General features: G+C 40.1%; 1 protein-coding gene across 1 annotated transcript in view; it reads right to left on the bottom strand.

Moving 5' to 3' along the window:
* The window catches only part of LOC131592837 (CUGBP Elav-like family member 2), a 370,538-nt gene extending 359,932 nt beyond the window's left edge, over positions 1-10,606 (bottom strand). Inside the window, exon 1 of the mRNA XM_058864644.1 lies at positions 10,035-10,606. Coding sequence (XP_058720627.1) covers positions 10,035-10,087 — 53 coding nt within the window. The 5' untranslated portion in view covers positions 10,088-10,606. The remainder of the gene's footprint in view (positions 1-10,034) is intronic.
* Positions 10,607-12,763: the final 2,157 nt, after the last annotated feature.

Genomic DNA, 12,763 nt, shown 5'->3' with positions numbered 1-12,763 from the left:
CAAGCAGGGTTTCTGTACTTTAAGGGACATTTTGTTTTAAGGTCCTTTTTCTTGAACAGTGGCTATGATGGTTTTTTTGTTTGTTTGTTTGTTTGGGTTTTTTTTTTTTGGTTTTTTTTTTTGTTTGTCTGTTTGATTGATTTGTTTTGTTGGGGACTTTTCCCCCTCTGCAAATTAACCAAGGTCTTCTCCTAGGACTTTTGTGCTATGATGCATACCCAGTAAACATCTGTAATTGCAACAAAAATAATTCTGGCCAAGGTAATTTCTCGTGTGCATATGAATAAGACAGACTCATGCCTCCTGGACTTGGACCTGCAGCTTCATCCATACTCATTCTTCTTTTTACCTTTATTCAGCCACACAAATGTGAACAACAAAATTTTCTTTGCAGCAGATCAGATTTTTTTTTTTTTTTGGGCTATTTTGTCACGTCAAGAATAATTGCCTATTTCTGTTGCTGGACACTCTGCTGTGCCTGGTTGTACACTATCTGCAGATAAGATGCAGAAGAAAGGATGTAAAATACAATAACTGCAGCCTAGACTCAGATAGAAAAATTCATATAGTTGTTTACTGTAGGAACTATTGCTACATAAGGTACTTTTAAGTTAGGGGACATCTCAGTGAGGAACTTGCTTTTTCTCTTGGGTGTGAAGAGCTGAAACAGCTTTTAAATTTTTCTTATGAAAAAAACTGAGAGCAAAGATGAGGAGAACACAAAGTCCACATAAAATAGTGATCTAGCCAGTTTTGGGGCATCATGTACCAAGACTCTGCAGTTACACTTATAATAACTGTATGCACGATGTGAGCTCTCACTAACCACAGATTTTAATGAATCTCATGTTAAACAGAGCAACTTGCTGCCCACAGATGTAGCTGTGACTCGCTGCAGTGAACAGCAGGGAGATCTAAACTCAGTTAAGAGCAGTCCCACAGCTAGATGTACAAAATCATGTTGCTCTGGTTTAAAAATACAAACAGCTTATGCAGGAATGAGAAGAAATCCCAAAAAACAACAACCAAAAAACTCCCCCCAACCAAACCCAAACCCAGCCCTCCGCCCCCACCGCATTTACAAAAATCAGGAAAGTTTCAGCTCAAATAAGTAGCTAAGAAAATACTTTCCAATGCAGCAAATTTGATTTCTCCTATCACTGCTTCCCAATGATTTAAAGTTCATATGCAATTTATGTAGTTAGTTTATTCAGCTTGTCTGCAGCCTACAATGTCATGGGTTTAAGTTTGTTCATAGATTATGGCAGATTTATTAGTCTACTTGAAGGCTAACTAAAGAGCAAAGAGTTGGGTCATCTGTTTCTTTTAAACACAGGAAAAAATAGCTAGAAAATTAAAACTTAAGGTAACTTTATTCCCAAGAGGTTTTTAGAGTCCAGACTTTAGATAGAGTAAAACTGGGCATCAAAAACACATGCTGGAATTAATTAATACAGTAAGTTCTTTGACCGAGACATTTCTTTCTTCTATTAGATCCAGAAACTTTATGTATAAAGAGAAAGATGTTAAGTCTTCTGCAAAACACATGGGCTCCAACTCCCAGTTACTCTAAGTCTAGATCTTGCTCAATGGAGCTTTGTCAGTTTGAGTCAGCTGGAAATCTAACCCCAAAAGTCACATAAAAGACCCTGCCAATTAATTCCTCTTGGAGTCAATGAAAGTTTACATCAGTATTTAAACACTTTTCTCCCCATCACCCCGTCTGAGACCTTTAATACCTATCTCCCCCTTCCAAGCTCGTAATTCTTCCCAGGCTACATAAATCCTTTATTTTGGCATCTCCAGCTGAAACCTGACCCCAGTCAACAACATTTCACAACTCTTGGCAAGGTCAGTTTTTCCAACAAGGGGGAAGTCCAAGGGCTACAGAGACCCCCCTGAGTTTCTGCAGTGCCAGAAACACCAAAGTTCTTCCCCAAGACCACACCAGGGCAGAAAAGATGTTCAGTTATGATGTGCCAAGTCAGCCAACATTCCCAGCACCTCTACTGAAAGGGTACACAAAAATTAAGGTTCAAATATCTAACAGGTATTTGACCCAGTACTTCCTGAAGTAAGTTGTATGGAAATCTGTGCAAACCTCACAGTAACAAGAAACCACCTCTGATTAATATGCAGTAACCCCTTGCTTGCTTAAAACAAGGAATAATTGCATCCTAAGAGATCAAGATATTAAATTCATTGCAAAAATGCTTGAAGGTGATTTCAGTTACTATTTGCAAAATTAGTTAGTCTCAGTTTGAGATCTGCCAGTGCCTCCTAGTTCAGGATTAATGTAACAGGTAGAGTTGTGCTCGGATGACACATGGAGATTAATTAAATTGTGGATTTATAGCCCATTCTTTGCAGAGAACTGTTATTAACACTACATATTTTTTTCAGAACTGAAATGTCCACCACTTCAAAGGCTCATTTAAGTATTTTCTATAAGATTACTGTTTTCTTTGGGACCTGGAAACCAAGAATCCAATATAAAACTCAGAATCTTAAAACTAAAGGAAAAACCCCTAACCTCTCCTTCCTTTAAAGCTTTCCATAGTATCTTACAAATCCTTGGGTGGAATATCCTTAATCAAATCACTCAAAAGTCATACCAAGATTTCCAACCCCAACAAAGCTCTGGTTCAATTCATCTACTGATTTAATATATAAATGTACTCAGCCATTCAGGTATGTTAAAATGAAAATTAGTCTTCTACTACTGAAGAGTATTGCAAAATTACCTGAACAAGTACATTAATACTTTAACAGATGAAAATTATCTATACACCGTGTTTCTAGAAGATAACTTGCTACAGGCAATTTAACTTGAAGAAGAAAAAAAAATCCAGCACAACTGACATGACAAGTTTTTCCAATAATCTGAAATCCATCCATTCTACAAAAGAGAGAATACAACTGTGATAGTCACTGAGCCTCCCAATATTTTTACCTTTAGAAAAATCTTCACTTTTAAAACTCAGATGTAAAAAGCAAATGAACTGCAACAAAAAAGTCAGTGTCTGCAGGTCAACAGGTATTCTGCAAGAAAGTGGTCCAGTAAAACCAGCTTGGGATCAACTCAAGAACAAGTGAATGATCACAACATCCCTCTATATTCAAGGAATGCATGGACTTACCCAGATGAGGGAAAAAAAAAGTGGAATTTCTATCACTTGTGATGAAACATGAGGAAACACACAGAATAAAAAAAAAAAAATCTGAGAAAGTTATATAAAAATGAAATTAATGTAAGATTAGGTTTGGGGTTTTTTGATTAAGGAAAATAAGGGTATAATCAGTAAAAGCATATTCAACTGCTCACATAAAAGAAGTTAGATGGTAATACCTAGGTTATTGTATGGGGTTTTTTTAGTGCCACGGAGCATTTTTCAGGAGTATTAGAGTGCCTGAAGTCTGAACAGGTTTGTTGGGAGACACTGATACCCACCAGACAACATCCAAAGGGAATAGTTACAGCATTTTCCTGAGAGATAAAAAATTCATCTCTTGCGCAGGTCAAGCAAAGGAAAATCTTAGCAACAAAGACTACAAATCTCTCTGGTTTCACCTTCCATTTCTCCTTCCTTGGTACAGCACCTTGGGACTAGCAGAGGTGCAAGGGATCTTTAATGAAGCTCTCTTCAATAAAAACAAAGCCTAACAACTCCTTGGAAAAAAAAGCCAGTGAGTGCAAGGAATTTGTGTGGCTCGTCCTTGGTGCTATCTTGCAAAGCACAAATAACATAGAAAAGGTTTTAGTAAACAACAAGGAATTATTTTACCTCAAAAGAATTAAATTCTAGTTTCAGTTAAATAAATTATTGTTATGAGGGCAGGTGATGAAAAGCCCAGCCCAAGGCTGAGCCCCCAGTGCCGTGGGTTTTATAGGACAGAGCTGTACACCTGTATAGCCATGAAAATCTTATAACCAAAGTAAATAAGACAGGTATTAACAGGTCCATTTTACTTCTGGGAGCTGAGGCACACAGATATTAACTAACACTTCAAAACTAACACAGAACTTCTGGGAAAAGCATGCAATTACTGCCTCATCTCTCAAGGACAATGTAAGGCTGCCACTGCCCAGTTACCGTCCTGTGTACTTCCTCCTTATTTCAGTTCCAATGAGTGCAGAACCAGACAAAGCTTAAAATTTGAATGGGTTGGTTAGGAAAGACCTGCAGGAGTACATTAGGACTGTCACTGATTTAAGAGATGAAGACAATGGAATGGTAGAGGAAAGCATCATTACATGTGCTGGAAAGGATGATCCTGCTTTTACCTGCATCGTGCAGCACGTGCACCTGTGTAACTGGGTGTGAGTAATCACCAGTCAGGAGCCAAATTCTGGGATTTAATAGGTGAAGAAACAACACAACCTCCACCTCCTCTTAGGAGGAGGGAGCCTGAAGTCAATGGCTCAAGGCCTTAGCAGGGAATCCACTCCAAACACTTTCCACATCTCCCAAAACATGGATGCAAGACAAGTTTACATGCAGAAGAGCCCTTCCAGTGCATTGCTTTGCTAGCAACTGCCATCAGTGTGCCAAACACAAAATTCCTTTGCTGACAGATGTTGTGGACTCAAAGTTAAAATTGCAAAACCAGTCAGGTCAATTCATGGAGGAAGGAACCATCAAGGAAAAGCCATAGCTGCTGGCACAAGTTCCTGAACTGCAGATCACTAGGTGGCTGGCAGAATGTTACTGCACCTCACTGGCACAGACTCTGGCTAGACAGCTGTGCTGCTGGTGCAGTCATTTCATATTATGTTTTAGGGGTTAGGGCAATTCAAATAATTAGGCAAGGGAACATGGTAGCAGCAGTAAGTAAACCTCTTTGTGAGAGATCATTCATTTGAATTGGATGTTTAAATCCCCCATAAAGCACCTGGAAGATTTAACAACTCATGTCCAAATGAACAAGATGTAATGAGCTTGTACACAGGCTTGATATGAAAAGTGGATTGTTTTTAGCAAAATGGTGAAGAACAACCTCTTATTGAAAGGAGTGATAGTGAATTTTAATCAGGGGAAAATAAAGATGCAAGAATAAATCTGCAGAGGCTTAGAGGAGGACTGGATGACTTTCTCAGCCATCAGCAATGGATGCAGGAGTGTGTTACATCCTAATCTGCTGTTTTCTGTTATCTTTACTTCTTGCATCATCCCATAGGTCCTGCCTTTTTAAGGGGGGAAAAAATCTAAGAAAACAAACCAAGAAAATCTTCCCATATTGTCCTCTACAAAGTACAAAGGAAGCACAAATAAGAAATCATGAAAAAAAATTAAAAAATCATACTTCAATACAGCTGGCCCTAATTTTTCATCCCAATATTATTCACTTGAGTGATTGTAGAGTTGCACATTCAAACTGAAAGCAGAAGAATCCACACTGTGTTTTGCTGCTCATATTTAGCTTATCAGAGCTTGGCAGCAGCCACCATCCCCCTGGTGATTCTCATCTGTGTCATGACTTGGGATGTGTGTAACCCTCACTAACACCCCTTTCAATGCCATCTCTGACACCATCTGTATTTTTGGATTGGTAAACTGGAAAGCCATTTCTAAAATGTGTTTCTAGTTATTACAAGATACACACACCCTCTTTCCACGCTTATTTATTTTTTTTTTATAAACCAAGCATATTGTGGCAATTATGAGGGAATTTGTATTCTCCACTGACATCTGAAATTCCATTTTCTGTATTTCATGGTGGTGATGGAGTCCAGCATTATGTCCCTGGGCCAAATTTCAGGGCTTGTTTTCTTTTGTTTTTTGAGTACTGGATAAAGAGAACATCATCCAGGTCCTCAGAGTAAAGCACAAGTGAAATATTTGCTTTATTTAGTCCTTTTTCTAAGCATCTAGGTGTTGGGGGTCCATGCATTAACTGGTCTGTTCAGATACTGAATAAAATACAGAATGCCTTATCTTAAGCTTTGCTCAATTTATTGTTCTGTGCCCACAGCCAAATTTGAGCTGTTCTGTCTGCTTTCCTCCCACCCTCCCCAGTTTGAACGTTTTGAAGCTATTTAACCCACCTCAATTCCCAGGCAGTCACAGGGGTGGATGTAGGGATAGGAATATTTGCCCAGAACAGGTCATAATGCTGAAATAGCTCCTCCTGGGCTGATTTGCCAAGCATGAAAATCACTTTTTCTTTTTTTTTTCTTTTATTTTTCCTGAAAAGCCAAACCATTAGCAGGCTGTTTGGATGGTGTGTGTGGTGGAAAAAGACATTTTGGAGAGAACATTTGAATTGGTACATCCGCCTGACACATGACGCGCTGCAAACAAGATGTTCCCAACTCCAGCAGCCAAGTTGGACAGGCCGGTTCAATAGGACTTGTGAAATTCCAATCATCTGCATGCAGAGCAGACACCAAGATTCCCTGCTTCCCAGGCTGGAGGCTGACCCCTCCTCTGAGTAAAAACTCCTACTCTTTCCTTGGATTTCACCTTGAGGTTGCAAAGTCAAGTTAAAACTGACTTTTAATTTTTGTTCCTAGCAATGTGCCATAGAAAGGTCACATATTTCTCCAGACAGGAATGCAAAGGGGTACAAGATTTTCCCTGCATAGGTAACTCATATGATTTACAGTGCTGAATTTAGCCTTTTTGGAGCCAAATCAAGGCAAAAAAGCAGCAGAGGAGATGTGGCCTAGAGGAGTTAATTTTTTTTTTCCCTCTTTGTGTCTCTCCTTGCCAGGCTCCTGCCTTGCTTTTGCTGCTGTAGCGGCCCAGAGAACAGGTTGCTTCAGAAACCATTGTCCCTGTCACATATGAGGAACAAAACCACATGCCAGCACTTCTAAACAGGGATTAGAGACTTTTCTAGAATCAAGGCAGCTGGTTTTGGTCTCATGCACTAGCGGGTCTCAATCCCAACTCCCATCTCATTTTGAAGATGGTAAATGAGATTTCTGTGTCCTGCTCTGTAGAGGGGTGGGAAAGCACACACCATTTACTGGGAAGGCTTTGAAGGTTTTTTTCCCTTTTTGAAGGCTTGAAGTTTTGCCAGTTTCTCCTGGCTCCAAGGAATACAACAGGACATGGTGCATATTGCAGTCAGCACTGTGAACAGGCAGATCAGGCAGTGGTGTGCTCATGTCACAGCATAGATCTTATCCTGGGAGCTTATCCCAGAGGAGACAACAGGAGGAAGAAAGAAATAAAAAAATCCATGCATTCTTTTTCCAGTAACTTTGGTACTCAGACCACTCTGAATAAATCCAATGAAAGAAAATGCACATGAAACTGTGTTTTGGGCTCTTGCACCCAGAGGAAGCTGAGACTAACCAGAAATTATTGCTGCTCTCACTGTCCTACTCCAGACAGACAGAACCAAAGAGGGAGGCCTGATGTAATATTATATGTACACACATCATATTGCCATTTATTTTATACCTCTGCTAGTTCTCTCAGCTTAGCTGGGTGAAGTCCAGCAAAATCTGCTGTCATGCTTCAACACAACCTCTCCCTCCTTTTAGGCTTCACCACCAGCCACAGCCTTGCCTGTTGCTATATTGTACCTTTCCCTTCATTATTACCTTTATTCAGAGGTCATGAGAAGGGCTTCCAGAGGGTTTGGGGAGCAGGGCAGAGGAGCCAGAGCTCAGCTGACATGGGGATAACCAGCACCAAGGCTGCTCTCAGCCCCTGGGGATCATGAAGTCCCAATGTAAATATTCCCACCTGCTGCCTCCACAGGATCTACACCCTTCAGTCTTTTCCCAGCTAATCAGGCCTCAAACTGTGATGGAGTCACACAATAAATTACAGAGGTGCAGAAAGTAAACAAAATTGAGAATTTACCAGAGTAGGACACTAGCTTAGAGTTGGTGGTGGCATTTGCTACATCGACTCATATGAGTCTGAGAGAATTGGTTTGTGCACCTAAAATAAACACACAGAAACATTCCTCTATTTCTCATAAATATTAGCTACAGGCTTCATTGGAGACACACTAAAACCAGGAACTTCAGAGGCCTCAAACAGGTTGGAAATTGTCCCACAGAAGAGGAACTAAAATTTATAAGAAAAGGTAGAAATGGCATTGCAGCTCAATAAGTCACAAGCCATATGAGCTATGTGATGACTTCTAGTTCTTTTTCTTTTTTCTTTCAGTGATCATTCTGCTCATATTACCTATTGCCTTTTCCCACCTCTTAACCTTCTTCATCCTGCAGTGGCGCTGCACAATGTCACATCTGTGCAGAGTTGCTGCTCTAATCATACACAGAAACTACACAGAAATGTCCAGACTTAACCACATCTTTGACCTACTCTGTGTCCATACAGCTCCAGTCTCCAGATTCACACACAAAGTTGGGAAACTTCAGGCATGCTGTAGGGAAAAAGGGCCTGGGAGATATTTCTTTTACAGGTATGTAAAATTTTTTTTAAAGAAAACAGGATTCTTTGAGAGGGCAATATTGTCTCTTCCTTAAATCTTGACTTTAATGTCCTCTGTGTTTTCCTTTAACTTTGCACAAACCTGGCATCACCTGAGCTGTCTCACAGAGAAATCAGAAATAGTCTCATAGAGCTTAAAATAATTCCTAGAATAGCTCTTCTGGAGCACACACACTGTAAGGCAACACAAATGGGGCTCTGCAAAAGCACTTCAGTGGCATTTGCTGGTGGTGAAGCCTCCCTGGCTCTGGTCTCTGCCCTGGAGCAGGGTGAGCCCCAGCCCAGGTGCCACTCCCAGCCCTGGGTTTGGGCCAACATCCACTCTGGACTTTTGGAGTCGAATAGAAACTTATCATTCTGGGCTGATAGTCCCAAATGACTTGAAAAATAAAATAAAACAAACTTGCAAAAAGCCCCCTGTGCCAAGTCTCATACCACAGGCGAGGACAGAGGGTCTCAGTGCCCAGTCCTACACAGAGGCTCAGAAAATGGTCAGAGAATTTTAAACTCCTAAAATAGAAAGCTCAGTAAGGAAAAAAACCTTAGTCATGTAAGCAGACCTTATACTTTGACTCTGAATTGTTGTTTTTTCATTTTTCAATTCAGAACAAAGTAAGTTTTTTTAAAAAAATTTGTACCAAGAATCTAAAGTATACTTTGAAATATTATTATTACATATATAGCATAATAATATCACAATTCATAGCCTCCAATCCTTGTAATTTACTCAAAAAATTACTAGGTGCTGGCAGCTTCATGTTTTGCAGAAAAGCTGAGGGGTATCTATGCAACTTTATATTTAAGCGATTTTATAATTTTGCCATCTACACTCCCAGATGTTTCCAATGTCTTACTGAAGTTTCTGCAAACCATCTGCAAACTTTTATACATCTGGATTCTCAATAAGGCAAAACCAGGCACTTACAGCAGCATTAAACACAAACATTTAGCACTGTGGATCTTCAATATCTGCAGCAAACATTAATGGGGATATTTTTTCCCCACTAATAATTTTTAGCAGTTCAAATTACCTTTTTTCACTATGCAAATCAAAAAAACCCAAACATTAGTGCTGAAGGTTAAAAAAGTAGCAACTTTTAAGTGCCAAGCACATGCCTGAGGAGAGGCAACAAAGTGTGGAAGTTTCAACAACAACATGAAACAAGTCCCCCTTCCTTCCCCCAAGACTATTTTCCACTTCTTGATCAACTTTCATACTGTTTGTTTTTGCTTCTCTGGAGTTTCCCATTCATTTCCATGCAGAGCACAGCAAGGAAAGCAGAGAGTTAACGCTGCTGTTGCAACTGGTGTGAGCCTTTACTATTAGCTTGAATTTACAGAGCAATCTCTCCTTAAAAAGAAATAAGAGAAAAAAAAAAAAAAAAAAGAATTCCTCACTGCACTGTAACACTGAGAAGTATATTTAAAAATTCTCTCCCGGGTCCCTCTAAACATCTGTTCAAAGGTTTTGCTGTGTCTTAAAAGGGCTCTAATTACCAGAAACTCCTTTCTTACTTAAGCCCAGGGCTCGCATTTCGATTATAACTCAAGCTCCAGTTAATTTAGGGCTAAACCCAAAATGCCTGTACCAAACAGAAGAAAACATAGGCCTACCTTAAAACTTTCCAGCTTTTCAGAGGATCCAAGTCAGAGATTATAGACACCATTGTAGGAATAACAATAATAAAATATGTATATTAAAAATGAGAAAAAGAAAAAAGAAAAACCACGGCAGGGAAGGCTAACCACAAAAGCAGCAAGTACTCTACTCAGTGTGGGAATGACAACAAACCCAGCACAGCTCTTCCTCCTTCTCAAGCTGATAAGCACTTGTCCCAGCTTCTCTCCACCCCCAAAATCAATCTTGTGCTATATTGCTTCACAGTCCCAGTTTCATTTCTTCACCACTACCTTTTAAAGCCCTTGTAATCTGCTCCAACTGATCAAATTTGACCTTTTTGTAGTCCACTTTATTCCAAGCACAGCCCTCAGTTAAATCTCTCTTTATTAACACCGTCCTTCTTGGCTTTCTTTTGGAACAAACACAGCTCAAGCTCGAAGCCTCCAGTCTTTGCCAGCAATCATTTACAGATTACTGCAAGCTGCAGTCTTCTCCTTTTGGGTATTTTCTTCTGCCTTTGAGGTTCGTTTTTATATTATTTTCTGAGGGTTGTTGGTGGTCTCCCTTCCCCTGTTCTGTGCAGATTGGAGTTTGACACTTTTAAAGGAGGGACTTTCTAATGCAACTCCTCTCCCACCCTTCCCTCCTCCCCTTGTCCCTCACCCCCATATGGAGAGACAGACACACGCATTAAAAGCAGTTCACAACCTTTAGAATACAGAATAATCTTTCTCCCCCCTCTCTGTTCTTTAAATCCATTAGAATTGATAGACTTAAACACAGAAGCTGTGCTTGAAATGCACTGATCTAAAGCAAGTCTGCTATTATGGAGGAATAATAAAAAGTCTAATCATGCAAAGCCAGATGTAACCCTTTGGATGTTTGAAAGGGGAGAAGGTGTCTATATAGTTCCATTAAATCAATTTCGTTTTTTTTACTACTTAAAAAATAAATGATAAAGCATCCTCCAGATTACTATGGTGATCTGAAAAGTTGTGTAACTGCTGATAGTGTGTATTTACTTAGGAAAATTGAGTTGATTGGCTCCTTTTGTGTTTCTGTTATACTTTTGACATCGATTTTCCTCCATTTAAATATTTCTCTTGCAATTTTTCCCTTCTAAATGTTTTCCATTCATCCTGCAAATGATTGTAACCTCTCCTTGAGCTCCGCCAGTTCATTAGGATTTCTTGAAATTCCCAAATTAAAATTCTTTGGGGGAAAAAAAGCAAAACAGTACCTTATGAAGTGTTCAGTCAGAATGAAACTACCCCAATTGGCAGATACTTCCACTTTGATATTTTTATCACAGGCATATGCTCCTAGTTCTCCTAGTTTCCCTCTGCCACCAGTTCTCTCTCTCTCTCTCCCCCCAAAATAAAAAAAGGAAAAAGAAACAGAAAAAAGAAAAAAAAAAAGAAGTCAGCCCTTGTATGTTAAAAAAAGCAGTAATATGATGGTCACAGAGAGATTTGGAAGATCTGGTAGTGTGTGACACAATAAACATAATAAAGGAGCATTATAAGACATAATAAACTTTTAAGTCTTCCACTGCCTCCTTCTTTGGTGAGATGAAACTCGAGTTGTGCATAAACCATTTCAGGCTCCCTGGTCTGCTGCAGGCTGGGTTAGGGCAGCCTGAACCCCGACCTGGACAAAGCCAGCTCAGTCATGCCCTGGCCAGGAGGTGACACTGAGGCTTCCCACCGCCCAAAAAAAGAGAATGTGACCATTTCGCATGCCAGACAGCAGGCAGCTGATAGTGGTCAGACAGAAACAACCAGTTCTAAATTACCCAGGTACAAAATGCCTTCTTTGCTCAAAGGCCAGAGCATCAGTGACCCCTCATTTAGGAGAAGCCCAGAGTCATCTCCTGCCTCCCTCCCTGCCTCAGCCAGGTGAAGCTCCTGGCTCAGCCCGTGGGGCTGAATCTGTCGATCAGTTTATGGAGTCAGGCCTCAAGTTCAGACTTTGGAATTTTACATCCTCCCCTAGGCAATGCTTCCAACAGTTTTGCTTTGTCTCAGAGGGGTGTGGGGAGGATAAACACATCAGAGACAGCTGATGGTGAGATTGCAGGTGCAGATCTGGGGCAGGAGGGTGGAGGACAACTGGGGGTTAGAGATGTTCCACCTCTCTTAAAACCAGCAGGGCACAGGGTGTTTCTCACCTGATACACATATCTGAGCAGTTCTGCAGAGATAAGGCTTTTATCCAGCTCTGGAAACTTTGGGCCCTCTATTTATTTAACTACAGGAGGTGGGCAATATGCTTGTAATGGAAAACTAAATTCAGTTGTTTCTTTTTTTTTTTTTTTTTTTTTTTTTTTTTAGCACGGAAAGCAAATAAAAAGAGATTGGTCAACGTCTTTCTTTCCTCCCAGAAGTTTGTAAACAACTGTTATGGATGTTAATCCCTCGTTTGAGGCTGGGGAGAGTATCAGTGGTTGCAACACACTGCCTTTTCTCTTTCCTCTCTACCCCATTGCCACATTTGCTGGTTTTAGAGTTACATTCACCTATTTTCCCATGTAAACTTCTCACTGAATATTTAGTATAGTGCAAATATATTGTTGATCAGGCTTGAATTAAGAAAGGCTTCAAGCTTAGCCTGCAAATAAAACAAAAATCAAAATGCCCTGACCTCTCCTGACACATTGACAAGCCAAGTTTGTGTCCTTGTCACATCCTCTTGCAGGTCAAGGTGAGAAAGAGGAGATGCT

The sequence above is a fragment of the Poecile atricapillus genome, chromosome Z, assembly GCF_030490865.1.
Source record: "Poecile atricapillus isolate bPoeAtr1 chromosome Z, bPoeAtr1.hap1, whole genome shotgun sequence".
In the NCBI taxonomy this organism is placed as follows: Eukaryota; Metazoa; Chordata; class Aves; order Passeriformes; family Paridae; genus Poecile; species Poecile atricapillus.
The sequence above is the reverse complement of the archived record's forward strand: the minus strand, read 5'-3'. Positions and strand labels throughout refer to the sequence as shown.